The sequence below is a fragment of the Dreissena polymorpha genome, chromosome 12 (genome assembly GCF_020536995.1).
Source record: "Dreissena polymorpha isolate Duluth1 chromosome 12, UMN_Dpol_1.0, whole genome shotgun sequence".
In the NCBI taxonomy this organism is placed as follows: Eukaryota; Metazoa; Mollusca; class Bivalvia; order Myida; family Dreissenidae; genus Dreissena; species Dreissena polymorpha.
This window is the reverse complement of record NC_068366.1, coordinates 37,137,363-37,163,671: the sequence shown is the minus strand read 5'-3', so window position 1 is coordinate 37,163,671 and position 26,309 is coordinate 37,137,363. Positions and strand designations below refer to the sequence as shown.

The 26,309-nt window shown below is 37.1% G+C and overlaps 1 protein-coding gene and 1 non-coding gene across 2 annotated transcripts in view; one reads left to right on the top strand and one right to left on the bottom strand.

Annotated features, from left to right (window-relative positions):
• Positions 1-6,930: 6,930 nt before the first annotated feature.
• On the bottom strand, positions 6,931-7,004 carry Trnan-guu (transfer RNA asparagine (anticodon GUU)). The gene has a single exon. It is a non-coding gene; the product is annotated as a tRNA-Asn (tRNA).
• Positions 7,005-7,063: 59 nt separating this feature from the next.
• The window catches only part of LOC127853552 (activating signal cointegrator 1 complex subunit 3-like), a 215,834-nt gene continuing 196,588 nt past the window's right edge, over positions 7,064-26,309 (top strand). The window contains 10 exon segments of the mRNA XM_052388131.1: positions 7,064-7,187; positions 16,477-16,606; positions 17,279-17,386; positions 19,346-19,926; positions 20,125-20,242; positions 20,835-20,890; positions 21,709-21,833; positions 22,944-23,085; positions 23,588-23,713; positions 24,403-24,603. Of these exon segments, the coding sequence (XP_052244091.1) occupies positions 16,477-16,606; positions 17,279-17,386; positions 19,346-19,926; positions 20,125-20,242; positions 20,835-20,890; positions 21,709-21,833; positions 22,944-23,085; positions 23,588-23,713; positions 24,403-24,603 (1,587 nt within the window). The 5' untranslated portion in view covers positions 7,064-7,187.

Genomic DNA, 26,309 nt, shown 5'->3' with positions numbered 1-26,309 from the left:
GACCTGTTCGTACCTGCACCACCGGGGTGCCCGTGTGTCGGTGGTCGATCACAGTGGGCAAAAAAATAATGCTGTGCCAAGGGCTGCCACAAGGAGAAGTTTCCACCCAGCTACTTCTCTTCATCAACGGTATCGTACCAGAACTAACATAAGCAGTAAACGCAGCTCTGTACGCAGATTACCTATTGCTCGAGTTAACAGAAGAGAATGCAGTAGTGCTCTGTGGCACAGTAGAGCTTCTAACAACCACAACGCACAGGATGCACGTGGCTTTCGACCACAAGATTTCAACGTGGACTGCCAACCTGTTGCGCAATCATTAACAAGGAGAAATCTTTAACCTTGCTTGTAATCTTTCTCTCCACCAAAGTTCAGTTTTGCAAACTGATCCTGCACAACTGTCCGCTCCAGAATCAAGACCAATTGACTTACTTGGTGGTTACATTCAATTTGGACAAAATAATTAAATGAAAGCAACAAATATAGAGCGCAGAAGCAAAAGTCATGAAAAACTTATCATGAGGAATCTGGCGGCTACACAGTGGGTGAAAACGTACAAATCATCAAAACGGTGTACAAAGACACAGTAAGACTTCACCTACAAATAGGTTCCAACTCCTGGATGACGACTGCCCAGACAAACTAGTAGACCTAGACAGAGTTAAGAACGGGGTTTGTGTGTCATCAGTGCAATCCGATCCAGAGAGATGGAACACAGACAAAATGTTTAATCTGGAGCGAAAGAAGACCAAACGTGAGAACTTAAGAAACTGGTCAGAACTGAACAGCCACCGTTTTATCACAATTTCCGCCCCATGCACACAGCCTGAACAAATAAAGTAAAAATCGGAATATTCATATTATTTAAGTTCATTGAAACATAGTAACACAAGTATGAAAATGCTATCAAAACCTTTCATATTTTTTGTTCAGTAAGGATATCTATTTCAATTTATTAGATACTCACTTCCTAAGAGAATTCGTTAGACAATCTTGTTTAATAACAAACCTGTGAACAGTTGCATTTTAGGTTGCATTAATGGCCAATTTATGTTAAAAGTTTACATCTCATTGACCAAATTCAATAACTGCACCAACTTGGCTTTAATTGTATTGATAACACGATAAACGTATCAAACATTCACGGCTTCATTATTGATGATAGGTCAACTGTTTTTATCATTGGCGGTCGTACATCTATAGCTAAGAATGAACAGGGATAGCAACACTTGCATGTGTTCAAACTTTTGTTATCAATTACACTTAATCGCCGAGATTCCCTGAGGTCTTCAAGCGGCGATGAAACCGAGTTTAAGCATGCAGTCAAAACTTTAGATGTCTTACTTATTTAAGGTACCTAAAAGTATGCATGGCAGAGACGTTGCATACTGTTTTGTAGTTTTAAGTTATTTAAAGAAGTTATATTAAATAAATCAATACCGAAGACACAGCAATTGATTATCTTCTTTTTTAATCTAATTTTAGCTTTCCGGCCTTACACGGGTTAATATTTTTGTGCGATTAATTTATCATATTTGTCATATTATATATTTTGATACAGAAAGCGAGGTGCATAGAAGCAGCATATCGGCTAAATGTGTAAAGGTAGTCCACACTTCCACACCTCTACAGCATCTACTTCATCAGAGTCGTCCCCACCTTCATCATCACGACCAGAATTATCATCAATGTAAATACATTTATTATACAGTAAAATACATCACTTTTTTGGCATTGTAATATGTTCGTAAAATATAGGCCTATAGCCTTTTCTGTATCAAATATACCTTAAGTGAGGATCTTAACCCCACCTACATTATTTATCACATTAAATACGCACAAAATGTTGAGTTTGATACTATTGCTGGCTAAACAATAAGAACATCAAAAATGTTAAAAGACAACAGTATATTACAGTTATTAGGATTTTATCCTCCAAGCCATGTACGGAAAACACACCACAAATATATGTGTACAGTGCATAGCTATATTTTCGTTACGACTCCTTTTAATTTCATATAAAACTATTCAAGGATATTTATTTTGAAGATGATTTGAACCACCATATTTATTTACAGGACACCTGAATATTAACACCTCAAGTCCTGGAGCCCATAATATTTAAGATTGTTGTGAACACCAAACCAAGATACGTCCCAATAGAAAATTCAAGTCACACTGTGTTATTTATAGCAAACTTGCAATGTCGGTAGAATATTCTGGCTTGCAGGAAAGATTTTCAGACAGATTGACCGCGTACGTCACACATGTGTGGCTAGATAATTAAACGATTTCCCTTCTAACAGGGACACTATACAATTTCGTTAGTTTTGTCTCACAAAACAAGACACATGTTATTTACCATTTGGTGTTTCATACATTTCTTTCCATAAAATTCGTAATTTTGATATCTTGAAAGCAATAGTTATACTGTGTTATCTACATAAGGCGTTTATTGATAGTTTAGTACATTCCGTCTTCCTCTCCGTCTCCGTAACGATTTACTGTCCCAGCACTGACGCTGAAAGTCTTGGGGATGGACTGGAATAATGCGTAATTGTACCTTGGCCACAATGTGTGTCTATGTTTCGTTTGAACGTACAGAGAGTAGTCCGCATTTCCCTACACCGCACAGTGTTACACCCTTTACTACAAAGACGCAGTGATGTTGCCAAAGTTCCGGGGGATTATGCTCAAATCAGCCAATTAAATATTCGAATGTATTCACTAGGGTCTGCTGGAGTTATAATAAAGGTCATTTAAAGTGAAAAGCTGAGTAAAAAAGCTACAACGAGAAACAACTAAACTAAACGCGCATTTGTGTTCCATACCGATGTTAAGGTCGGATATTGGTTGACGACGACCTACGCCGTGCGAACTGCATTAGCACCAGAACTGCGCGTCAACAGAGCTGTCTTTATGACTACCTTATTTTCGAGTACAAAGTCTTCCTCGCGGATTTGTTTTATTTATTTTCTTCAAATATCGGTTTTTTGTTTATTTTACGATGTGTATATGCTTTTAAAAAACAATGTAAAAATGGAATTCCCATCCTGAAATTCTGTGTGTAGCATAATATGTATTCGATATTCCAACGATATTGATTAATTGGTGATTGCACATATTTGTTTTTTAGGTGTGCGATTATCTAGGATAGGTGCCCCCCCCCCCCCCGGAGAACTGCCCCCTCAAAGATTTCTCGCTGGGCGGAGAACTGCCCCCTCACTGTTTTTTGATGGGCGGAGAACTGCCCCCTCACTGTTTTTTAGTGGGCGGAGAACTGCCCTCCTCCTGAAAAATAGGGGGCGGAGAAGTGCCCTCCTGTCAGAATTGAAGACCCGGAGTAGTGCCCCCTAAATAAAGAAATTGCGCGGCGAGTAAAGTCGATATATAGATCGAGTATTACAATGACAAAAAACGCCAATAACTTTCTTTCTTATATGGTTAGAAAGTAAGCGAAATTTATGCAATTAATAAAAGGTATAAAACAGCAGATAAAACCTGCATCGGCACCGTCGTCGCCATATTGATAATAACGTGATTTTCCCCTTTTTTGCTATTAAAAAGTTATGAGTTATTTGATATTTTCCCCGTCAGTAAAATAAACAATTTGTATGCAAGTTATTACATCCTTATGCAAGCTGAAAACAATAATTTATTTGTTTATTTTCTCCAATAACGGATTTCGACGGTTCAATATAATAAAACTGTATGCGGCTTTCTTCACAGGTAACAAGTGCTCAACAATTAAAGTCCGCCCGGTCTACCAATTAAAAGATTAAAATATCGCGGTGCTAATCGTTAACGGTAACACGTTCGCAGCCTGCCTAATTAGCTGCAAATTAAAGCAAACTGAAACCGATTTTGTTTTTGAAAATGCACGACACGCTTTGCTCAAAATGCAAACTGTTTTCCCTCAAATGTATAAAATGCAAATTACAAGAATTAGTTTCCATATATTCTAGCTCCGGATTTTGTTCTTTAAGCAAAGTATGTATGTATGTATGTTACATCAATTACATAAACAACAAATAAATAAATTGATTATAAACCTGTCTTTACGTCGATTTTTTCATAAAATCCTTAATATTGCAAAACGTTGCAAAGTTGAACGCCTATTTATACGGTTATGTGCTAAATTATATATAGGCGTCCATTTTGCACATTGAATTTAATTATTATTCGTAAACTTACGGTTTTTTTCGCTATTTTCAATTCTATCTTGTTGAGAACATTAATTTTGATTAAATTTTTCTTTCGTGAGTACTACAGCGGTATATGTACTCAGTTGAACGCCTATATTTAGTTACGACACATGTTCCGTATTGACACGCACGCGTTTCCTGCGTGGACCCGACTATGTTTCGCACTCATATTAAAACACGACTTTTACATGGCAATTATGTACAGTGATGCGGACGATAAATGGAAATATGCTGAAATTACATTGTTACCGGATAAAATGTGTACGGGTATAACGTAAAATTACCCTTAAGTATTGTTTTCATTACGTACTCGCCATAAGTAAATTATTGCTCACCATTTGCATTTTACTTCCCATCGGAAACCATTTATGTTTGAGTAACTGTTTGCGGTAAAAAGGTGTGCTGATGATGCCCGACATTTCATGTTAATTGAAGTTGACACGGGAGGGCACTTCTCCGCCCAATGAAATATTGTGAGGGGGCAGATCTCCGCCTGTTTAATTCTGACAGGGGGCAGTTCTCCGCCCCTAAAGATTTTATGTGAGGGCAGTTCTCCGCCCATAAAGATTTGATGGGAGGGCACCTCTCCGCCCCCTTTAAAATAAGGGGGCCGTTCTCCAGGGGCAGTTCTCCGAGGGGGGGGGGGGGCGCCTCTCCGGATACCGTGCGGTTAAAATGCCAGAGGTATAAAAAGCCAGAAGTAAAGTGGTAAAAATATCCTCGGTCAGCTGCTGGAGCGTGCGCGTCGCGACCGAGGCGAGAGTCGCCCGCAGAAGATTTTCTCACCTGTACATATTTCCTTATAGAGGGGAACTTCTGCGGGTGGCTCTGCTAATCCAGCAGAGTCCGTCACCCTCGAGCCGGACGTCTTTTACACTGCTGGGATTGCTGTCTTCTCCAAGATGCAGCGGACTTGTCACCCGCTGTTTATCGTCGAGAGTTCGCCGGCCCGGACCTGCCAGAGGTCCCGTCTGAAGAGGGCCGGGGACGGCGGGACAGCGAGACCACCAGTGTGGGGGACATACGGGACGGACCTGGGGCGACATACACCCAGAACATCGAGGGGGTGGCTTTAGAGAGGGATCCCGGGACAGCGGTACTCAGTACGCTCAACGCACTGGGGAAACTGTCTCGGGGATGAAGACGACGGCTGATGACAACAAGTGGGCCATAAAGGCGGAGCTGTGTGCTGCAGCGGTGCTGCGTTCAGACATGAATTTGTCTTTTGAGATTGTCTTACTTCCAGTGCACATTAAGGTCTCATTGGCCACCGTGCACTGGTCTATTTGGATCTAAATTATTTCTTTGGCGAATACCCGGGAAGCCGGGGTAAATTTGACCTACTTTGGCTCTAAATTAATCTTTCTCCCCTGGAAGGTCACAGGGGCAGGTCGGGCTACTATTACCTCGTGAAGAGGCCAGTAGGACCTGTAAATAAACTCTGAAATACACACACACGGTAAAAATATCGTAGGTAAAAATGCCAGATGTTATATAGTAAAATAGAGTTTTGAGCAATATTGTTTTAAGGATATTGATTATTCGAGGAATAACATTACGTTACTGGTGACATTTTTTTCTAATTCAACATGCTAAATTTATTATTATTGCCTCACTAGTAAATTTACACTGTAATTGAGTTGTTTTCTTCTTTATTCGTTATGTTAATTGAGCAATAATCAATAGGATATCTAATATTTGATATATTGAATAGGAAGAGTAAATAATAACGACTTATTTGCATACACCTCAATGTCTTGACAATCCTATGCTTAAAAGTGCACACAAATCTCGACATTTGCGTTTAGACACGCTCTCAATGATTTTGCATCCGTTGTGTTTATTACAACAAAGATCTTTACATAAACAGAAAAACTTTGAAAGATTTCAGTCAGTGGCACACTCTTTTTTTATTGAAAAGTTCATATCTGCCTTTGCTTTAATCTGTTATTTTATTAATGTTTCATTAAAAAGGATCAGTTTAAAATTCATATAAAAACTAAAGGCTGATTCAAAATTGACGAACGTAAATGCTCTCTAAATGTGTTCTGTATTTATTAAAGTAATCTATTAATTTTAAAATTCCAAATTCTGTGTAAATTTTAGATTGATTGATTGATTTATTTCGCCTTCACTTATTACAGATAAATACTATTTGCAAGACAATAAACTTTTGAATACACATCTGGGACTGCGATAGGGGCGCAAACGCATTCTCTTCTTAGAGACACCCATTTTGGATTATGAGCGTTTACTGGTATGCCTGTGGCACCACATGCCTGCACATTTGTAGATAAGACAGGGACCTTACAAAGGTCCCTAGATAAGATTATCACGATAAGATGCCGCGCGTCAATATCTCACTTGATTGAATTCTTGGTTGCCGCGAGATACGACGAGAACTCGCAATGACGTGCATCTTTTTTAAATGAACAGGGACCTATACAAACAAAGTGTATAGGTCCCTGTTTGTATAGGTCCCTGAAATGAATGATCTTTGATTATAACTCTGTGGTTTCAAAGTGATAACATTATTTTTTAAGGAGTTGTGTTACGAAATAGCGAACAAGGTCAATGCTTTGATGTTCTTATGTTAGGAAAGAGACAACGTTTTGTATAGAACTGTATAATTTTAAAGACTGCTGCAGTACAAAGACCTAGAATAAAATTCTTGGTCTATGTGCATTATAACATTTAGATTAAAAGAAGCAAGGCAAAAAAGAAACGTCCCTGGGTGGGCTCGAACCACCAACCTTTCGGTTAACAGCCGAACGCGCTAACCAATTGCGCCACAGAGACAGTTGTCAATGTGCCTGTCCAACAAATGTATGTAGTAAAAATAGATTATTGACTTATCTGTGTTATCTGAATGACTGCAATAACAAAGCCTTTATACAATTTGGATGAAACAACATTGTGCAATATTGTCGGCCAAATCGCATTTATTTGCATGCCGTCGACAACATTAAGCGTTAAACGAAGGTATTCAGTTATTATCTTATTTTACCAATTATCACTGTTGATTTGCAGTGCTAGTGAACACGAATAAAGTGTCCATATGTTATCCGCAGTACCTTATTTCGGCTATTCTTATTTCGGATACATTTTGAAGTTTCGGTTAAACGTTTCATGTTTTGGGAAATTTTGTTATTTTCCATGTATGCCAAAATCGGGATATTACATGGAAATCATAGGGATCTTAAGTCGGGATACCTGAGGCTGAACCCAACCTTTTACATCTATCCCTATTGCATGATTGACACGAACCTCCTTTCAAATTCTGTCCAATAGCTATAAAAAATAAGTTCAAGAATTTGATGAACAAAAATGTTTTCCATTTTTTAGAACTATACAATAAAATGAATAGTGGTATGTGTTCCATTGTCTATGAAAGATTTGATGTTATTTATGTCCATTAAGCAGAATGTAGGCATACATGCCATAATTTTTCAGACCAATTCCGGGACATTGAGTTAAATTGTCCGGGACTTTTGCCGATTTTCCAGGACATGTATAAAATGTAGCGATATTTATAGACATATGCATTCAGGCTTTTTCCGCTCCATTTTGGGAATACGCCACACTGGAATTTTGGGAATTTCGCGTCTTGAAAACCCCCATTTTGGGAAAAAAATTATTCGCAAAATTGGCTCAATTGGGAAAAATTATCGCATGTAAATAGTGTTTCTTATATTTCAAAGAAGCTGTTAACTGGTAAATAACGACTGTTTTGATAACTTATTATTAAAAATTTACAAAGTATTATGAACATGTGAGATAACTGCAGGTTTTTTAATCTGAATTTGGGGAAAAGGCCTGGCCTTTTTTTAGGTGAAAAAAATCGTGCGAAGCGCCGGATTTTGAGGAAAATAAGGAAAGTCTTAAATAATAATAACATATTTTACAGTCTTTAAAACAAATTCAAGGCAACAGATTCTTAAATTATGCAACACTTTCTATTTTCTACACCGGATCAGGTTAACTTATATATTTTAAGGTAAAAAAAAAAAAAAAAAAATGGTTTTTTTTTTGTTTTTTTTTTGGAATTGGGAATTTTTTTTTCAATTGGGAAAAAAACTACCAGATTTGCATTGGGAATGGGGCCGAATTTCGGACCCGTGGCATGGGGCGGAAAAGCCTGGCATTTTTGGTACGTTTTTTTGTTGTTTCGCATCGTTAATTGCAAAAGTTCGAAAGCCTATCCGAAATACACTTGATCTTTTAACGTCAAATTAAACATTACTACTTCTGTTACTAGATACAAGCCACGTGTTTTCAGTGTAAGCGTTCTAAACATAGATGGTGACGTCACTGCGTTATTGTTATTAAGACCGGTGTGTAACGCGTAGTTGTTGATACGCCTTTATTCATTTATAACATTTATATATTAAAAAATACAACAATACAGTACCGTTTATCGTCAACTCAAATCAATTCACAATACATATGACCAATCACAATAAAACAAATACAACAAAACAGTACCGGTAGATCGTCAACTTAAAATCCGGACAGTCACACATTAGTGACACACTTGTTTCGCTGCTACACACATTTCACCCGTGATCTTAGTGTCGAAGCACGCTGTCTATTCATTGAACTTTAAACTCAACAGAGCTTCGATCGTTGTCATGGCTCTTGTTCTCTCTGTCATCCCGCTGAATTTTCTTCAAAACACTGAAACAACGCTCCGGGTCAGCGTTGGAGTGTTTTGTGGACGAATCTGCTGGGCGTTTTGACATGGCCAACGCAATTCAAATTCACTTATTATTTTTAACGTTATGTTTACTGGGGGTTTAGAACAAGACAATAATAAACCTAGTGAGGATGATGTTTTTATATGCTTACTTTTTTACTCAACTTCTTTGTCGGTTAAACGTGGTAACATAAACTGCTTTTAATTTTTTACTCGGCGATGTTGGACTTCAGATGTGTGAACAACTATCCTTTGCCCTTACGCAGCGGGAAATAATGACGTAGTAGATTAAAGTCAATTAACAACCACATTAAACAATGCCGCCTTTAAGGTTTGACCGCGAACGTGAGACAATCGATAATGATAACAGGACCCCTGTTAATTGATCGATTTTGACACGTAGCGTAGTCTGCCTATTCGGGTAGGCATTGTCATGGAGATGCTGCAGATATACACAGATTCGAGGTGCAGTTAAGCCTAAGATAAGGTACACGTATATATGGATTTTGTAAATTCCGGGACATTTGACAGATTTCCGGGACAGCGGGACATGTTCTTCATTTCCGGGACTGTCCCGGACAATCCGGGACGTATGGCATGTATGATGTAGGTATATTCCGATTGAAAATGTGGAAATATCAAAGCTGATTTGGCTCAGTTCATACGTACAGCTCGGAGTTGTTTCTGATAAGGGCTTTGCTCATGTAAAAAACATGTCTCACATATGTCTATAAAATCGAGTTGAATCATTATTGTGTGACTTTGTTGAAACATAACATGTCCACGTGCGTTCAACTCAAAGTGTCATGGCCGCCAAAAGCAATTGTAAAAAAGCAAGGAAGGAAAAGCCCCAGACTTTGTCTGATTCTGAAGAAATGTGTGACGAATGTAACAAAGAGGTATCATCTGATGATAAGGCCCTTGTGTGCAGTTTGTGCGATAACTGGTTTTCGCATAAAATGTCAGCAAGTGAGCGTAAGTGATTACGATTTTCTTATCAAGTCTGACGACAGTATTTGTAAAAGCTGTAAAGGGGCATTCCAAAAAGTATTCAAAATGCTTACATTTGTACATAAAAGGCAAGACCAGCTTGAGAGCGAGATCAAAAATCTTTCTAAAAATTTTCAGGAATGTAATGGCAACATAACAGATTTGAAAGCAAACCTACACAGTGTGGTCTCATGCAAAGTTAAGGATATTTTGGATGAGCGACATGAGGAAAGTGCAAGGGTGAACATCAGCACTGATAAAGATACATTAAAATCAATTCTTGAAGAAGTATTAGGGTTACCAGGTGCAATTGGGCATGTTTACGCATTGTCTATTACAAGATTAGGAAAATTTGACCGTTAAGATAGAGAATTGAAAATAGGGATATTAGAGGTGCGATCTTCAGAAATGCATTTCGTATGAAAAACAATGAACAATTCAGCAAAGTTGGGATTGGAAGGGACCTCACCGTCAAACAAAGAGAAACTAATCGTGAATTAAGGAATGAATTGGCAATTAAGAGGAAGGATGACCTGAATAAGAATTGGGGGATTAAAAGGGATAAAATAATTGAGCTACCAAAAGTTACCCACACAGATGCTGCAGGGGACAGAGAGGGCAACTATAGGATTTATTATTCAACACAGTTAATGTTAAACAGTTTCATAGTTCTAAAGTTAATTGTTCTTCATTACCTTCTGATTTATCATTTTTAACTGAAAGTACAGATAGTATTTTGTAGTTTGTAACTGAGGCATCTGACTCTAGCATTAGTACAGACAAAACAAATGTAAATGTAGGTACGAAAAGTTCATATGTGAATTCATTAATAATTGGCTTTACAAATATTGACAGTTTGTCAAATAAGGTTGCAGAGTTGGAAGCATTCCTAGCGACTGAAAATCCAGATATTTTCGGGATATGTGAAGTTTTTCCCAAATTTGCACATGAGAAACTGAGTGTAAATGACATTAAATTTTCCGGCTATGATGTGTTTTGCCCAATAACAGATGGAAGCAGAGGTGTAATGTTATTAGTAAAAAAAATACTGAAAGTTTCAAGTTTTGTTGCATCGGATTCAAATAAATTTGCTGAACATGTCTGGTGTGATTTGAAACTAAAAGGGAAAGACAATATTTTAATTGGAATGATTTACAGGAGTCCCAACTCTAATTGTGACAACAATTTAAGACTGTTTGAATTAATCAACAAAGTCTGTAAATTAAAATATTCTCATCATGTTATAATGGGAGATTTTAATTTTAAAGACATCAATTGGACAACTCTAGAATGTAACTATGTCATTAACTCAGATGGTCATCAATTCTTTGATACAGTGTTGGATTGTTTTATGTATCAGCATGTAAAGGAATGTATGCATTTTAGAGAGGGTCATAATCCCAGCTGTCTGGACCTTTTATTCACTACCAATGAATCTATAGTACTGGACAATTCAGTTGTTGTTACAGCGCCCATTGGTAAAAGTGATCATTCTGTTGTGTGCTGCAAACTGTGTTTATATACGGATGATCTATCAGAACACCAAGAAAGGCGTCAATATTTCAAAGACGACTACGAAAGTATAAGGGCTGATCTGTCTTCTGTGGACTGGGAATTATTATTTACTAACAGTGATACAAACAGTGCATGGACATTATTTAAAACTACTATTGAAGAGGTTACAACTAAACATATTCCACTTAAGTCAACACGTAAATTTGAAAATGATCGTTGTACACAGTCACCATTGTCGTTGGATAAAGATGCTAGATTAGCAATACAGAAGAAAAATAAGTATTGGAAAAAGTATAAATACTCCAGATCACCTATAGCTTATCAGAAATATGCAAGCAGCAGACAAGAGTGTGCAAAGGCAATAAAACATAGTAAAAAATCTTACGAGAAGAAAGTAGCTTCAGAAGTTAAAAATAATAATAAGTCCTTCTGGAGGTATGTGAACTCCAAAAAAAACTAAAGACACTATCAGTGCATTGACCAAGCCTGATGATTCGGAGGCAGAAACTAATGAAGATAAAGCTGATGTACTTAACACTTTTTTTAGCAGTGTATTTGTGGAAACAGAGATTAAAACAGATGAACACGTAGAGATCACAGATGATATTGAAATATTGAATCACATAATTTTTAGTGAAATTGAAGTTTTAAAAGTGTTGAAGTTAATAAACCCAGAAAAGTCACCAGGACCGGACTGTATTCATCCTAAGGTACTAAGTGAAGCTGCAAATTAGTTGGTTAAACCATTAAAATTAATTAGTAAACTAGAAATGGCGCGGCAGAGGCCGACGCGTATCCCCACGCCGAATGTTTGACCTAGGTGTGCCCCAGGGTTGGTAATGGGGCCATGCATAGCTGAGATTGACCGTATTGTCATAAGAGAAGTTCATCATCAATTAGAAGTGAATTGGTGTAGAAATGAAGAAGTTATAGTAAAAGGCAATTTTGGGTGGGTGTGACATATGTGGGCAGGGCGCCCCAGGGTTGGTAATTGTGCCATGCATAGTTGAGATTGACCGTATTGTCATAAGAGAGGTTCAGTATCAATTTGAAGTGAATCGGTGTAGAAATGAAGAAATTATAGTAAAAGGCAATTTTGGGTGGGTGTGGTCTATGTGGGCGGGGCGCCCCAGGGTTGGTAATGGGGCCATGCATAGTTGAGATTGACTGTATTGTCATAAGAGAAGTTCAATATCAATTTGAAGTGAATCGGTGTAGAAATGAAGAAATTATAGTAAAGGCAATTTTGGGTGGGTGTGGTCTATGTGGGCGGGGCCCCAGGGTTGGTTATGGGGCCATGCATAGTTGAGATTGACCCTAATGTCATAAGAGAAGTTCAGTATCAATTTGAAGTGAATCCGTGTAGAAATGAAAAAATTATAGTAAATGGAATTTTTTGGTGGGTGTGGCCTATGTGGGCGGGCGCCCCAGGGTTGGGATTGGGGCCATGCATAGTTGAGATTGACCCTAATGTCATAACAAAAGTTCAGTATCAATTTGAAGTGAATCCGTGTAGAAATGAAAAAATTATAGTAAATGGAAATTTTTGGTGGGTGTGGCCTATGTGGGCGGGGCGCCCCAGGGTTGGGAATGGGGCCATGCATGGTTGAGATTGACCGTATTGTCATAGGTGAGGTCCAGTATCAATTTGAAGTGAATCGGTGTAGAAATAAAGAAGTAAATGTAAAATAACCTAAAAAAATGAGTGATAATTTCTGACGCGGCCCCACCCCAACCCCTATAACTTTTGACCCAGGGGTCAGATCAAAATTCCAAATAGTGCAGGGTCGCACATATGCTCATAGCTACCATGTGTGTAAATTTCAAGGTTCTAGTGCTTTTAGTGTAGGAGGAGATAGTGGCCAGGACGGACGGACAGACGGACGGACGGACGGCGGAGATCACCACAATATCCCCACCTTTTTTTCAAAAAGCGTGGGGATAAATACTAATTTGTGCGAAAATTTCAAGAAGACCTTTACAAGCCGTCCAAGATAGCTTCAAAGCTAAAATTATGGCCCTACCATCCAGGTATCAAACATGATTCCTGTTACTATCTACATCAATTTTCCTTTAGCCTGCAACACGGTAGTCTCGCATTACATAAGGAATATTCACTTGTTCCTAAAAACTATCTTCATATATCAGATAAATGATTTAAAGGATAATCATATTCAACTTAACTTTATTATCCCCACGCTTTTTGAAAAGCGTGGGGATATTGTGGTTATCACCGCCGTCCGTCTGTCCGTCCTGGCCACTATCTTCTCCTACACTTTAAGCACTAGAACCTTGAAACTTACACACATGGTAGCTATGAGCATATGTGCGACCCTGCATTATTTGGAAATTTGATCTGACCCTTGGGTCAAAAGTTATGGGGGTTGGGGCGGGGCCGGGTCAGAGATTTTCAATCATTTTTTTAGGTTATTTTACTACAATTTCTTCATTTCTCCACCGATTGTCTTCAAATTGATACCGAACCTCTCTTATGACAATACGGTCAATCTCAACTATGCATGGTCCCATTACCAACCCTGGGGCGCCCCGCCCACATAGGCCACGCCCACCCAAAATTGCAGTTTTACTATAATTTCTTCATTTCTACACCGATTCACTTCAAATTGATACTGAACCTTTCTTATGACAATACCGTCAATCTCAGCTATGCATGGCCCCATTACCAACCCTGGGGCACCATGCCCACATAGGCCACGCCCACCCAAAATTGCCTTTTACTATAATTTCTTCATTTCTACACCGATTTACTTCAAATTGATACTGAACCTCTCTTATGACAATACGGTTAATCTCAACTATGCATGGCCCCATTACCAACCCTGGGGCGCCCCGCCCACATAGGCCACGTACCCAAAATTGCCTTTTACTATAATTTTTTCATCTCTTCACCGATTCACTTCAAATTGATACTGAACCTCTTTGATGACAATACGGTCAATCTCAACTATGCATGGCCCCATTACCAACCCTGGGGCTCCCAGCCCACATAGGCCACGCCCACCCAAAATTGCCTTTTACTATAATTTCTTCATTTCTACACCGATTTACTTCAAATTGATACTGAACCTCTCTTATGACAATACGGTCAATCTCAACTATGTATGGCCCCATATCCAACCCTGGGGCACCCCGCCCACATAGGCCACGCCCATCCAAAATTGCCTTTTACTATAATTTCTTCCATTTCTACAATTTACTTCTAATTGATTCTGAACTTCTCTTATGACAATACAGTCAATCTCAACTATGCATGGCCCCATTACCAACCCTGGGGCGCCTCTGGGTCAAACATGCTGCGTGGGGATACGCGTCGGCCTCTGCCGCGCCATTTCTAGTTTGATTATTGCCTTTTTATGATGAAATTCTTTCAATATTAACTGCCGTAGAAACAAAAACAACACCACTGTCCGCCATTGTTGTTTATTTTTTCGCTCGGTAGATTCGCCGTAAATAGGATTAACAGCACTCATATTAAATTAAACATGAATAAACATAAATCTGACATACCATTCAAAGTAGCAATCAATAACATATATAAAAATTAAAATGTATGGAATTTAATACATCAAGTAAAATAAATATCACAGTTATTTTCAAGCACTGTCGGATTTTTTCGTTAAGACAATCAATTCAACTATAAAAATTCATATTTTGTTATTGTTTAAGTTTTGCGACATTTAATAATTACCAAAAATCGATTCATACTGGCAGCATGAAATGTTTTCGGTCAGATTTGACAAGTAGGTCACGCAGGTTTGTTTATAAAACAAAATTGATAAGGTGCTAATGAAATACTAAGAATTTATTGGACCTGCAAGTTACCTGGGTTTGAGTATAATTTGTGGAGAAATGCTCAAAACATAAACTTAAAATGAAACGGCTATCAAACCAAAAACCTTAGTTTTGACGATTAAATAGATCTTTCTTTCGTAGATAGTCAATGTATTACTATTGGTTAATTAGACATGAGTTCTAGTTCGTGGAGGATTCTGGAGAAAATCAATATTGTATTTTTTATTTCAAAATACTCTTGTGTTTTCCATTGCTAGCTAGCTAGCAGGCAAGAAAGGTATTAGTGATGGTAAGTTTGGGAAGATTGAGATTGAATTGCAACTTTTATAGTAAATCTTATGTCAGGAAGAGAGGACAAACATCCCAAAAGCATCCCTGCTTAAATTAACTCACAAAAGAATTAAATTGATATACATTTATAAGTTCATTTTAATCACATGATGAAATAATACACAAAATGTATTTGATAGTGATGTATTAACTCATTGAACTTGCAAAAATCTCTGTCTTTGACTTCATGGTGACAATGCAGTATATATTTAACTGAATGAAATAACAGGTTACAAAGTTATATTCCCCTGTACAATTAAGTTGCACATAACTTGCCTTGAACCAATTGATATTGTGGTAGTTTGCTGTTGAACTTGAACACATAACATTATTAGTCCCCTATTGGTTTCACCGGAGGGGACTTGTGGTTTGCGCTCTGTGTGTCTGTCAGTCTGTCTGTCACACTTTTCTGGATCCTGCAATAACTTTAAAAGTTCTTAATATTTTTTCATGAAATTTGAAACATGGATAGATGGCAATAAGGACATTATGCACTTCATTTCATTTTGTTCCTACGTCAATAATTCTGGTTGCTTTGGCAACAAAAAAATTAATTATTTCTGACAATGGTGGAGCCGGTAGGGGACTTATATTGCTTGGCAATAGTCTTGTTTTATATATTTAAAATAATACATTGTAAAATTAGTGACATATGATTGTGCATGCTTATTGTCTCTATTAACCCTTTCCCACTTAGATACGTACTTTTACGAAGTTGTTGGCCCCTGGAAAGTTAAATTTAATTTAAGATCTTTCTGGCTAAATTCAAGTTTTAAAGGCTGCATTTCCAACCCATTGTTACTGATGAGGAGCAAACAGCATAAAGCCTGAACAGACTGCGAGTTACTCGCAGGCTGTTCTGGTTTTATGGAATTAATGCGGTTGCAAAAGCCATGTTCACTTTGTATCTTATTGTCTCCATTAAAGATGAGCAATCTACCAAGGCTGTCTGGAGCTTTAAGGGTGTACACTGGTCTAGACCTACCTGGCAGACATGAGGATGGGGAACTGTTCAAGAAACGACAGCTTGTTACAAAGAAGAAAACTACAGTAGAAGGTTAGCTGCAATATATATTAGAGTTTTCTTTTACCAGACATGGTGCTGGCGCTCCTTATTCAATACTGTCAATAAAATACATTGAAACTGACCAATAATTTTTCAGTTTAAAGATTTTATTAACAATATTATGATGAGGAATAAGGTATTTATGGTAACAGATGAATGTGGGTTTTTAGATGTGCCTAGCATGCATGCTTTTTGTAAAGGAATCAATCATTTAAACTGTAAATCTACTAGTTGTTATCATATAAACATGGGTCCTTGTCAGACATATGAATACCAATCCAGAACCTTAAATACTATGCAAAAATTTTTAAGCACTTCATATATAAATTATGTTAGACTAACACATTTCCCTGTATGAATTATGTGTTACTGAACAAAATTGATTAAATGATTTTTGAACCCAATGTTTTAAAACAGCTCATCTAGAAATTTTGCGAAAGCATACACGGTTTGAATAAAGCTTCATTGTTTGATAGTATGTTGACATTAATTGATATGTTATATTCTACACACAAAAATATATGATGGTCACATTTATGTTAATAAAATGAAATGTTGAATTCATTTAATGAGGAAAAATGAATAATGATTACTAGTTTTTCACCCCTCAGACTTCACCTGAATCACACCCCTGTTACTATGACAACTGTATTTGTCATTCAGCATCAAGCTGGCAAAAGCAGCAAGACAAGATCCGTTCCAAGAGCAGTTTGACTCCAGCTGAACTGGACAGTATATTCAAGGAGCTCCTACAATGTGGCAGACAGTTAGGTAAGAGATAAAGGATTGTTGGGATGTCCTTTGATTTATACTTCCATTTGTTCTTTTTTCCTGTTGCATTTTTAAGCTCACCTGAGCACAACATGCTCATGGTGAGCTTTTGTGATTGCCTTTTGTCCGTCGTCCATCGTGCGTCGTGCGTTGTGCGGCGTTAACATTTGCCTTGTTAACTCTCTAGAGGCCAGATTTATTGTCCAATCTTCATGAAATTTGGTCAGAAGATTGGTCTCAATGATATCTTGGATTAGTTCGAAAATGGTTATGTTTGCTTGACAAACATTGCTGCCAAGGGGCGGGGCATTTTTCTTTATATGGCTATAGTAAAATCTTGTTAACACTCTAGAGGCCTCATTTATTGTCTGATCTTCATGAAACTTGGTCAGAAGATTCATCCCAATAATATCTTGAACGAGTTCGAAAATGATGCCGGTTGGTTGAAAAATATGGCTGCCAAGGGGCGGGCATTTTTCCTTACATGGCTATATATTATGCTATAGTGAAATCTTGTTAACACTCTAGGGGCAACATTTATAGTCCAATCTTCATGAAACTTGGTCAGAAGATTCATCCCAAACTTGGTCAGAAGATTCATTCCAATAGTATCTTGGATGAGTTCAAAATGATGCCGGCTGGTTGAAAAACATGGCCGCCAAGGGGTGGGGCATTTTTCCTTATATGGCTATAGTAAAACCTTGTTAACACTCTAGAGGCAACATTTATTTTCAGATCTTCATGAAACTTGGTCAGAAGATTTGTCCCAATGATATCTTGGATGAGTTCGAAAATGGTAGCCTTTGCTTGAAAAACATGGCTGCCAAGGGGCATTTTTCCTTATATGGCTACATATTGCTATAGTAAAATCTTGTTAACACTCTAGAGGCCACATTTATAGTCCGATCTGCATGAAATTGGTCAGAAGATTCATCCCAATAATATCTTGGACGAGTTCAAAAATGATGACGGTTGGTTGAAAAACATGGCCACCACGGGGGCGGGGCATTTTTCCTTATATGGCTTTAGTAAAATTTATTTGGATGAGTTCGAAAATGGTTTTGGTTGCTTTAAAAACATGGCCACCAGGGGCGGGGCATTTTTCCTTATATGGCTATATATGGCTATAGTAAATCCTGGTTAACACTCTAGAGGCCGCATTTATTGTCCAATCTTCATGAAATTTGGTCAGAAGATTGGTCTCAGTGATATCTTGGACGAATTCAAAAATAATTATGTTGGCTTGAAAAACATGGCTTCCAACGGGCGGGGCATTTTTCCTTATATGGCTATAGTAAAATTGTGTTAACACTCTAGAGGCCACATTTACTGTCCTATCTTCATGAAACTTGGTCATAAGATTCATCCCGATAATATATTGGGTGAGTTCAAAAATGATGCCCGTTGGTTGAAAAACATGGCTGCCAGGGGGCGGGGCATTTTTCCTTATAGGGCTATAGTAAAACCTTGTTAACACTCTAGAGGCCACATTTATTTTCGGATCTTCATGAAACTTGGTCAGAAGATTTGTCCCAATCATATCTTGTTATCTCAGGTGAGCGACTTTGGGCCTTTCATTCCCTTTTGTATTATAAACAAACCTAATAAAATGCCTGAATGGCACAAATAAAGGTCAACACTTGATCACTTATAGCAATTTTTAAATAGATACTAAATCTGACTATTTTGAACCTTTACATCTGTTATGTGCAAATATATGCATGAGCAATCAAACAGTTGTTTTCAATTTTTGAATTTAGTATAAGTCATGATTATAAACTTTCGATGATTTTTTTAAAAGCTTACATGTTAAACAATTTATTAATTTTAAATAAAAGACATTAGCACCCTATAACTTACGTAATTATAATCACTGCTGACATGGAGTAGAAAACAGGAACATACTGAACTTCAATTCCTGTAATTGATTTATTTAAATATTTTTAATCTTTGGATTAGCTGGTGACACAGCAGACGCAGATGTTGCCGAAGGGGCCGCTGTCTACCTGATCAAAATCTTCAAAAATGTGGACAAAGTCGGTCAGAAGGAGACCAACAGTCTAAAAAGTGTATTTGGTCCGTTTCCCGCCACTGTTGCCACAAAAGCATGTTCTACTATAAATAGACTGGTTAATTCGCTGCCAGACGACCTAGTTGAGTTGCTAGGCAACGAGGAGAGGGAGGAAGCCGATGGTGCAGCATCCATAAAAGAATTTGGTACTGAGTTCAAGTTTGTTTTGCCATCAGTCAAAACAAAGGAGGATGATATATCTAGTTCGGAATCGGAGGAGGAAGAAAAGAAGGAAGTGAATTTACATTACAGCGGGAGTACCAGTGGGAGTGAATCTAAAACTGCTGCACGTGGTCAAAAGATAACGCCAGTATCAAAAGAATTTGACTCTATGTGGCTTCAGCAGGAAGTTGCAAAGTATTATGGGTATTCAGGTGTCACTGAGATGGGGCTCACAGTGGAAGATCTGTCAAACACTATTTTTGACTTTCTTTCATCGCCGAAGTCAGACTCTGAACTACAAAATGATGTAAGAAATGGCTTTGATTTGTTTGGATATATTTTTATTCAGCAGTTTTTTCCTCTTATTGGCTTTTTTGTTCATAACTTACTGACAGCATTGCAAAGACAACATTTACTCAAGTAATACATAAAAAATTTACATTATCAAATGTCAATATCGAGAAGTGAATATCATAAAAGGTGGATAATTTGATTGTAATTTCAGCTGTTTGACTTGCTGGGGTTTGACAGGTTTGAGTTGATCCAGTCCCTGCTGGAAAACAGAGAGAAGCTTGTCTATGCAGCGACCAAAGAACCAGAGCCTTCCAAGGCATCATTGCCCAGTAAGAATGCATGGATTCAAGTCATATTTTAGTTAAAATAAGTTAAGTCACTATTCTTGTAAGAGCACATAAATTTAAATCATTTTCTTGTAAGAACCTATGTATTTAAGGTATTTTTAAACAAGAATAAATGAACATAATTTACTCATTTAAAGTAGGAGCATATACATTTAAGTCATTTCCTGATCAGCTCACACACATTTAGTAATTTCCTAGTAAGAAAACATTCACTTGGAAATTTCTAGTAAATGACATTGATTTATATCACACACACTTAGAGAATTCTTATTAAGAAAAAAAGCACTTGTAAATTTCTAGTAAATGACATTGATTTATGTCACACACATTTAGTTTTTTCCTTTGTAAGAGCATTTTTTCTGACAAATTGAGTCATTTCCTTTGTTAAAGCACAATATATTTATTGTATGTATATAAGTTATATTTTTATTGTACGTATTTAAGTAAATACCTAGTTGAATAAAGCAGATGAATTTCAGCTATTACCTGCTCATATTTTATGCTTACTAAACAGTACATGACTACATTTCCCAGTGAGCTCAGAGGTGACACAATTTAATGCTTTACTTTTCAGGACCCAAGTTAGAGGGCTCCAGTAAACCAGCATATGGCTGCCAAGTTGTTATACAGGTAATGTCTTGTTGCAAAATAATGTAATGAATGATTTTTAATTGCTTAACCTAGATATGGTTCACTAGTATTGTGTATGCAGTCACAGCGGAGCTATTCTTACAGAAAAATAGCTTTAACCAAATTGTAGAATACTTTTTCAATAAAAATCAGTAAACGCCACGAGTGGTTGAACATGAATTAAATTTATACATTCAGATAGACACCAATAATGGGCTGATAAGATTACTAGGTATATGCTGAAAACAGCCGATCGAAAGTGTATATGCGTGGTTTTAGACATGAATATTTTCCAAGGTTTTAGTATGTTAAGCTCCACTGAGATAAACTTATCTGTATTCAGCACTTACCTAATATCAGGTATTTCTTAGAAAAACATCATGAAGTGACTTTGATAACACCCAAAATGTCAACCATAAATGATGTTCACTGTAAAAAACACTAAAAAAGAATTTGTTGTTGATTTACCCTCACCAAACTTTATTTCCTTTTTTTTTACAATATAACCTGTTATATTTCACCTCCCACAAAAATGACCTTATCCTATTGGCTTAGAGCAGTCACGTGCCCATGGTGTATTTTCCATACACCGCGAGTAATGGCCATACACCAGGAGTAATCGAGTAGTCGGTTAAGATATAATCGTTACACAGTTTGTGACTGATGGTGTATGGGATATACAACCTTAGTACTTTCATACCATACTCGAACTTCGCTCTCGTATGGTTTGAAACTACTGAGGGTGTATATCCCATACACTATCAGTTACTAACAGTGTAACTAATAATACTTCAATAAATTAAATTGGTTGTTTCTAGTCAGAGCAGGAGAAGGCAATACTGAAACAGCTCCGTCGTGAGGAGAAGAAGCTAGACAAACGGGGCGGACGTGCGGAGGACTCGAGTGAATTAACCTTTGTCCCTGCCGAACTCCGGGCTCAGAGGTGAATGATTGCTGCGTTTTGATTGGTTGTTTATAGGTGTGGGATTGAAATAGTCAAGTATGAAATTGTCAAGTATTAAATATGTGTGTACTTTTTATTGAGAACGCACTCAATAAATTTTTTTAATGTGGTTTGAGTGATGATTTAATACAATCATTGCTGATTGTTGATTCCAATACATTTAAGATAATAATTATGTTGTTATTTAGTCACACAAAGCGACAGGTACACTCATATGTAGAGCAAATTAGCTTATATGTGGGTCGTCATCGTAAGGCTGAAATTTGGCTACTCCTTGTTTTCTTTATCGCCAACCTATCAAGTATTAAATATTTGTTTTTTGTGTATGTTTTTTAAGACTCAAGTATTACATATTTGTGTACTTTTTTTATTGAGAACGGACTCAAGTATTCAATATTTGCACTGTTTTGTACAGACACAATTTATTGATATTGATTTTCCTTCCAATAATTATGAGATAATTAGACACTAAGAAGTACAAGCTGTTTCTTCTCATGGATGAACATAAATTACTGAAATGAAAAGCAGTTTTCCTTTTAAAAATATTGTAAGATATTTTGTCAAATTATATTGGAAGGGGAAAAATACTGTTACATTTATAATCATAAAGAAACTGTTATACTTGGTTATTATTCATTTATAAGGAGAGGGAGATAACTGCTTGTAAAGTTTTTCATTTGATTCAACAAATCTAGTTACCATACTTCATTCTTATTTGGCCATTAAATGGTGTAAATAAGAACACATTTTTATCCGTATTGATTTTTTCTAAACTCCATATTATTGTTTGTCCATTTTATTAAGGTTGTTTTAAGAAACATAGCCAAAAATGTTTGAGCCAAATCTGCTTTGTTTACAGCCACTGAGTTCTTTGGCCAATGGCAGAGTAACTAAACTCTGAAAAGCCTTGTAAACTGTTGTTGTATCCATTGAGGTAGGCAGCCGTTCAGCTTGCATCATAGGTCTCAAATAATAAACTTTTAATGTTTACACTTCAGAACACCCCAAACATTCAAAGGAACAAGAAATGTCAATGGTCGTGTAGGAATAGCAAACAACTACAATTTTTATTTCTTAAATACTTTTTAGGGAGGCTGCCCTACAGCTAGCATCCCAGGCCCCTAAGTTCTCTGGGCGCACTGGCTATGACAGACAGCGTGAGAAGTACCCGCATGTATACGACCAGATGGAAGAGGCCAGAATGTCGTCTGCTTTCATTGGAGGTGTTAAGGTATGACATTGTCTGCTTTCATTGGTGGTGCAAAGGTATGACGTGGAGGGATTCTCTGTAGCTTTAAAAAATTAAGTTTTGTAAGTTTTTTTTCACACTTTCTACAGATTCAGTAGACTAAAATTGCTTTTGTATCATTTAATTTCAATAACAGGAACATTTCAAAAATGGCTTTTGACGACTGAATATTGTTCTGATACTTCCAGAAAACATTGCTCAACTGTTCAGTTGGTAAATACCGGTAAAAAAAAATAAATTTGTATACACTTTTTTTCAAAGTGCCTGTTAATTTCCATGTTAATTTCCATAACAGGCACATTTCACATTTAAAAATCAGAAGAAAATTATAAACACTACAAAGCATAATTTGATTTTTGTGTTGGGAATAATGCTGATTTGTTGTAAGCTCAAAAAATTCAATCATAAGTTAAATTTGCCTGAAGATCTCAAATAAGACAAAGTCCAAGACAGGGCCTATCAATATGTTTCATATTGTCCCCAGATGGTGCTGCCCGACTCGCTGACCCGAGAGAACAACAAGGTGTACGAGGAGGTGACCATACCGCCCAGCGAGGCTGCACCCACCCATGTGGGGGAGGAACGGGTCCGCATAGACACACTGGACGATGTAAGAATGGGACATGTTGTATCTCATTTATTTACTGTTCACAAAACTTCAGAAAATATTAAGGACTGTTAGAAATATATTGTATAGCCATTAAAAAATCCAGGATAATTTCGTCTGACCGACCTGTCTGATCAAAACACTGGAGAATTTTCAATGGTGTTTGATGGAGAAACATGTAATTTCATTTTGATTTGGTAATAAAACTCACAGCGTATTATTAGTTGTTATCTAACAATGAAGATCAGTACACGCATGTATGTTGTCTAAAGTATGTGAACACTTTGTAATAAAAATATTTTGCCTATGCATTTTATGAAAGATTTGCACAGAAACAATCCTTGAATTCTCCAATAAAAAAGGCAGACATAGTTTGTTTTATGTTTAGTACCAGTTCTCAGAAAATTAATTGTGTTCACCTTCAATCATAAAGATCCTTTACCAGTCTAACAAGTGTAGTGGTGTAGTGGATATGGTGTCCGCCCAGCTATGGGAAGGTCAATGGTTCGATCCCCAATGTGGGAGTGTTCTTAAGATTTCCCCCATAGACACCATGTACTGGTTCTAGTTCCAGGTAACAGACTGGAGAGCGTTTCAAATGAGTCTTAGGCTTTCTATGCAATCGTGCTAATATAAATATGTTAAATCTAACAAGTGCTAACATAAAAGAACTCTACTTTATTACATTTCAGATTGCCAAAGTGGCTTTCAAGAACACCAAATTACTAAACAGGATCCAGACTGTGGTGTTTGAGACAGCGTACAAAACCAACGAGAACCTGCTGATTTGCGCGCCTACTGGTGCGGGTAAAACCAATATCGCCATGTTGACCATCCTGCATGAGATCAAGCAGCACATCTCGCAAGGAGTGATCAAGAAAGACGAGTTTAAGGTGGGAGTTGTTTTTGCATATTTGAACGTTTTGATGCAGTTTAGCTGGCTGAATTTTTCAATAAAATTAAAATTAACTGTTCCTAAGAAGTGCACAACACAAAACACTCTTAAACCAGACATATATCTAGAAGTAATAACCCTTTTTTAAATAGCTATGAAAGTTTCTGTAATAAAAATGTAATCATAGCCTTATAGAAATAGAAATTACTGTAAACGTATAGAAATTCGTCGGTATGAAATTTCGTGGTTTAATAAAAAAAAACTAATTCGTTGACACGTAATTTCGTGGATTTCAAATAAAAAACAACTAATTCGTTGATACGTAATTTCGTGGGTTTCAAATTTTCGGGGAAGACTGACCGCCATTAAACTTTTATTAAAACAACCAGAGTAATAACGAAGCATAATCTGCTGATCTGTGTTGACAGCAAGACTTGAGGTTCATGTGCACTGAAGCATGAAAGTGTTGCTGATAATTGCAGGGCTCGCGCTGTCGTTCGCCACTTGAGCCATTTGCGAAAATATTGAGAATTTGGCTCAAGAAAAATCCGATTTGCGAAAATGCTAAAATCTCGTAAAATTTCATTGAAAACCGCCGCCATTTTAACCCGAAACTGGTTTTCTATATTTTTTCTCTTTGTTTCGATGAAAGTATTCGCAATTTGAACAGTGAACGAAAACCGGTCTGCACCTGTATCGAGACATCGCATGACCTTATTGTTATTGAAGTGCACATGGTAGCTGGCCAATCAAAACTGAGTTCGCTTACACATGAAATGACGTTGTTGAATGAAACGTAAAAATGGGTGGAGCTTTGAATACACAGTTAATATTGTCGTCTGCAAACAAAATAGCGGCCGGTCGCAAATGTCGTATTATAAGATTAAAAATGAAAATAAGCATGGCCATAAATTCATTATTTCCAAGCTGACTATCGATCTAAATTAAAGAGTGATAATTAAATAATTAGTTCTATGTCGTTGATGTTACAACTTTCTGCCGATGAAAAGGTGATTATTAATTAATTTGATCGTTTTACTCACACACTATGCTAACTAACAGCGGCGTATTTTAATCAAAGAAAAACGTGAACAACACGCGCGGTTTAATTGCAATTAAAGTTTAATTAAAGTTACGAATTTGTAACACATAGGAACAGTAATTCATATCGTCTACAAAATTTGGAACATCTCATGAAAATCTGAATTGAAGGAAAAGACTGCAAAGATGTTGACTTTAAAGTGATCTACAAACTGTATCCTTGTAAAAAACAGCGCAGACTAATAATGATATAATAATGATACATGTCATGACTTTGTTCTCTGTGTATAGCAGGATTTGTTTGCAATGTATTTTGTGAATGAAATGTATGCTTGTATTTTACATGCCATTCATCATGTTGTTAAAAATGTGCTGTATGAAAATATCTCTATAACTATGAAAATTGTGATGTGCTGTATATTATGAGATTTGACAATTGCTTGTATATATTGTTATTTTAAACAAACACCACAGATAATCCAGAATCCAAAACCAATTTTTTCGGGGGGGGGGGGGGGGGGGGGGGGGGGGGGCATGCCCCCGGACCCCCCTAGATCTGGGTGGCTCAAAGATATTTTGGGCCAGCGCTAGCCCTGAATTGTCAATATGAGCGATAAAATGGCGCACTTGTGGATCCCTTATTTCCATCAATGTTGTTTTGAC